Raw genomic sequence first — 3,965 nt, 5'->3', positions numbered from 1 at the left:
ATAGAAAAAGAGAAGAAAAAAAACTAGGGTTAATACCTGTGACGGACGATGGTGGTGAGTGGAGAGAGAGAATGGGGACGAAGATGAGGAGCCTGGGATGGGGGAAGAATCGTGAGATGGGGGAAGGATTTGGGAGTAGGGGTTTTGATTTTTGTTTGAATAAGGGAGAGCTAGAGAAGGGGGGTGTCTTTTGTTGAACGGGGGGTTTAGAAGGGGGGGGGGGAAATTAAAACCTAAACAAAATAAAAGTAGAAAAGGAAAAGACAAACTTAACTACTAAAAAAAAACTAGCGACAATTTGACGGACTAGCGCGGCCAGATGCGCGGTCGCGCTAGTTTAGCGCGGCCAAAACAGAATCCTGGAGAAATTAGCGCGCTCAAATGCGCGCTCACATGCGCGACCGTGCTAGTTGCGCGTTCAGAAGCGCGCCCAGGTGCGGGCCAAGACAGAATCTGTGCAAATTAGCGCGCCCAGATGCGCGTTCACATGCGCGGGCGCGCACCTGGGCGGAATTTTTTTCTCAACTTTTCACCTGTCCTTACCTCGTTTGACGGCCTTAGCACTTGGTCATTGTCACCTGCATTGGTTAGCACTTCCTAAAACACAAAATCAACAACTACTACTATCATTGGGTTGCCTCCCAACCAGCGCCTTATTTAACGTCGTGGCACGACGTTTATAACAATTCAATGGGTTGCCTCCCATCCATGCCTGATTTAACGTCGCGGCACGATGCAAAGTCTCGCTTACTCATCAGCGAGTACAACCTTGGTCTTTTCACGATCAATCATTCCTCCCCAATAGTGCTTGACTCTATGACCATTCACCAAGAATGTCCTTTCACCATTTAAAGCTCGCAGCTCGATTGCACCATAAGGAGTGACTCTCACCACCTCAAAAGGGCCTGACCATCTCGACTTTAGCTTCCTAGGGAACAACCGTAGTCTAGAATTGAATAACAATACCTGTTGGCCTGGCTCAAAGTGACGTGGCTTGATATGCTTGTCATGCCATCGTTTTGTCTTTTCTTTATATAGCTTGGCATTTTCATAAGAGTGCAGCCTGAACTCGTCTAACTCATTCAACTGCATAAGTCTATTCTCACCTGCGGTTTCAAGGTCCATGTTCAGCTTCTTAATGGCCCAGTATGCTTTGTGTTCAAGCTAACGGGCAAGTAGAAGGCCTTCCCATAAACCAGCTTGTAAGGGGATGCTCCAATTGGCGTTTTATATGCAGTCCTATACGCCCATAGGGCATCATCCAACTTTGCAGCCCAATCCTTCCTATTCACACTCACCGTCTTCTCTAATATTTGCTTGATTTCTCTGTTTGACACCTCAGCTTGCCCACTTGTCTGCGGATAATATGTTGTAGCAACTTTGTGGCGAACTCCATATTTAGCAAGAAGGTTATTCAACAATCGATTTCAAAAATGAGTCCCTTCATCACTGACCAAGGCCCGTGGAGTCCCAAATCTCGAGAATATGTTCTTTTTCACAAAAGCAGCTACCACCATGTCATCATTGGTTGGCAAAGCAATTGCCTCCACCCATTTTGACACGTAGTCAACGGCTAGTAAAATGTATTTGTTTCCTCTGGATGGTGGAAATGGCCCTATAAAATCTATTCCCCACACATCAAAAAGCTCAACTTCTAGAATATTATTTAAAGGCATCTCATGCTTCCTCGTGATTGTTCCCGTCCTTTGACATTGGTCACACTTCTTAACGAATGCATGGGCATCCTTGAATAAGGTTGGCCAAAAGAGACCGATTGTAACACCTTTGGAGCTGTTCTATCTCCTCCATGATGGCCCCCATAAGGTGATGCGTGACAATCATACAACACTAATTCCACCTCTTTTTCAGGAATGCATCTCCTCATCAACTGATCAGCACATTGCTTGAACAAATAGGGCTCATCCCAGTAATAGAAGTTCACATCATGTAAGAACCGCTTTCTAGCTTCAGATTGGATTTCGGGAGGGAGTACTCCACTCACAAGATAATTCACATCGTCTGCATACCATGGGGGAGGGTCTTGGGTTATAGCAAAAAGTTGCTCATCAAGAAACACCTCTTTAATTTGGCCACCCTCCTCCATGTGATCGTGATTTTCCAACCTTGATAGATGGTCAGCTACTTGGTTTTCTGTCCCCTTTCGATCTCGTATTTCTACATCAAATTCCTGCAACAACAAAACCCAGCGCATCAAACGAGCTTTGGATTCCTTTTTTGTAAACAAATACCTGATTGCTGCATGATCCATATGGACTATGACTTTCGTTCCCACCAAGTATGCCCGGAATTTCTCAAAGGCCCACACAACGGCTAACAACTCCTTCTCAGTGGTGGTGTAATTCAGCTGTGCATCATCAAGAGTCTTACTCGTATAGTAGATGGAATAAAACATCTTGTCCTTCCTCTGGCCTAGCACTGCCCCAATAGCAAGGTCACTCGCATCACACATAAGTTCAAATGGTAGAGACCAATCAGGTGCCACAATAATGGGGGCAGTCACCAACTTCTTTTTAAGTTCCTCAAATGCGTTGAGGCAAGCATCATCAAAATTGAAAGTGACATCTTTTTCAAGCAGCCTGCACAAAGGAGTAGCAATTTTTGAAAAATCCTTAATAAAGCGCCGATAGAAACCCGCATGTCCCAAGAAACTCCGGACACCCTTCACTGAGATAGGTGGAGGTAATTTTGCAACCGCCTTCACCTTCGCTTTATCAACTTCAATGCCGCTCCTAGATACTCTGTGACCCAGCACGATGCCCTCTTGTACTATAAAATGGCACTTCTCCCAATTTAATACCAGATTTGTTTCTTCACAACAGACCAGCACCTTGCTTAAATTCCTCAAGCAGTCATCATAAGAAGACCAAAAAACTGAAAAATCATCCACAAACACTTCCACGAATTTTTCCACCATGTCGATGAAAATAGCCATCATGCATCTCTGGAATGTGGCTGGTGCATTACAAAGTCCAAACGGCATTCGCTTGAAGGCAAAAGTGCCATAAGGACAAGTAAAAATAGTCTTCTCCTGATCCTCTGGGCATATGACAATCTGATTGTATCCTGAATAACCATCAAGGAAGCAGTAATATTCATGCCCGGCTAACCTGTCTAGCATTTGATCGATGAATGGGAGTGGGAAGTGATCCTTGCGAGTCGCCTTATTAAGCCTTCTATAATCAATGCAGACTCTCCAGCCCGTAATAGTGCGAGTGGGGATTAGCTCATTCTTCTCGTTCTCAACTACAGTCATTCCTCCCTTTTTGGGCACACATTGACCCGGGCTTACCCAGTTGCTATCAGAAATAGGAAAAATGATACCTGCATCGAGCAACTTGATTACTTCCTTTTTCACCACCTCTTTCATAATGGGATTTAATCTCCTTTGTTGGTCTACACTGGGGCGGTGTCCGTCCTCTAGAAAGATTTTATACATGCAAAACGATAGACTAATGCCCTTGATGTCAGATATAGTCCACCCAATGGCCCTTTTATGCTCGCGGAGGACTCTGAGCAATTTTTCTTCTTGAGTGCTGGTCAAGCTGGATGAAATAATCAGGGGCAGTGTCTCTGAGTTCGCCAAATAAGCATAGCGCAAATGCGCTGGAAGTGGCTTGAGTTCTAGCTTCGGAGCTTCATCAATAGATGGCCTGGGAAGGGTTAGAGTGACAGGCCTGTCCAACTCTTCAAATTTTCTAACCCCATGTACATAACTGCATGACATATCCAGCACTTGCTCAATTTCTCCCATCCTTTCATCTTCACCATTTTCTACGTCCCCAATCAATACTCGTTCAACAGGATCTGCAGGGCTCATATAGGGTACTAACGATGTGGCATCACCTTCCACCACAGAGATCATGGATAACTCTTCATAATGGGCTGGTAACTTGAGTGCTCTATAAACATTGAAGACCTCCACCCGGTCACCCACTCTCATCGTC

General features: G+C 44.9%; 1 protein-coding gene across 1 annotated transcript; it reads right to left on the bottom strand.

Moving 5' to 3' along the window:
- LOC109232521 lies at window positions 748-1,125 on the bottom strand. The gene has a single exon (XM_019398289.1). The coding sequence runs from the start codon at window positions 1,123-1,125 to the stop codon at window positions 748-750; it is 378 nt and encodes a 125-aa protein (XP_019253834.1).

Source organism: Nicotiana attenuata, chromosome 9 (genome assembly GCF_001879085.1).
Source record: "Nicotiana attenuata strain UT chromosome 9, NIATTr2, whole genome shotgun sequence".
NCBI lineage: Eukaryota > Viridiplantae > Streptophyta > Magnoliopsida > Solanales > Solanaceae > Nicotiana > Nicotiana attenuata.
The sequence above is the reverse complement of the archived record's forward strand: the minus strand, read 5'-3'. Positions and strand labels throughout refer to the sequence as shown.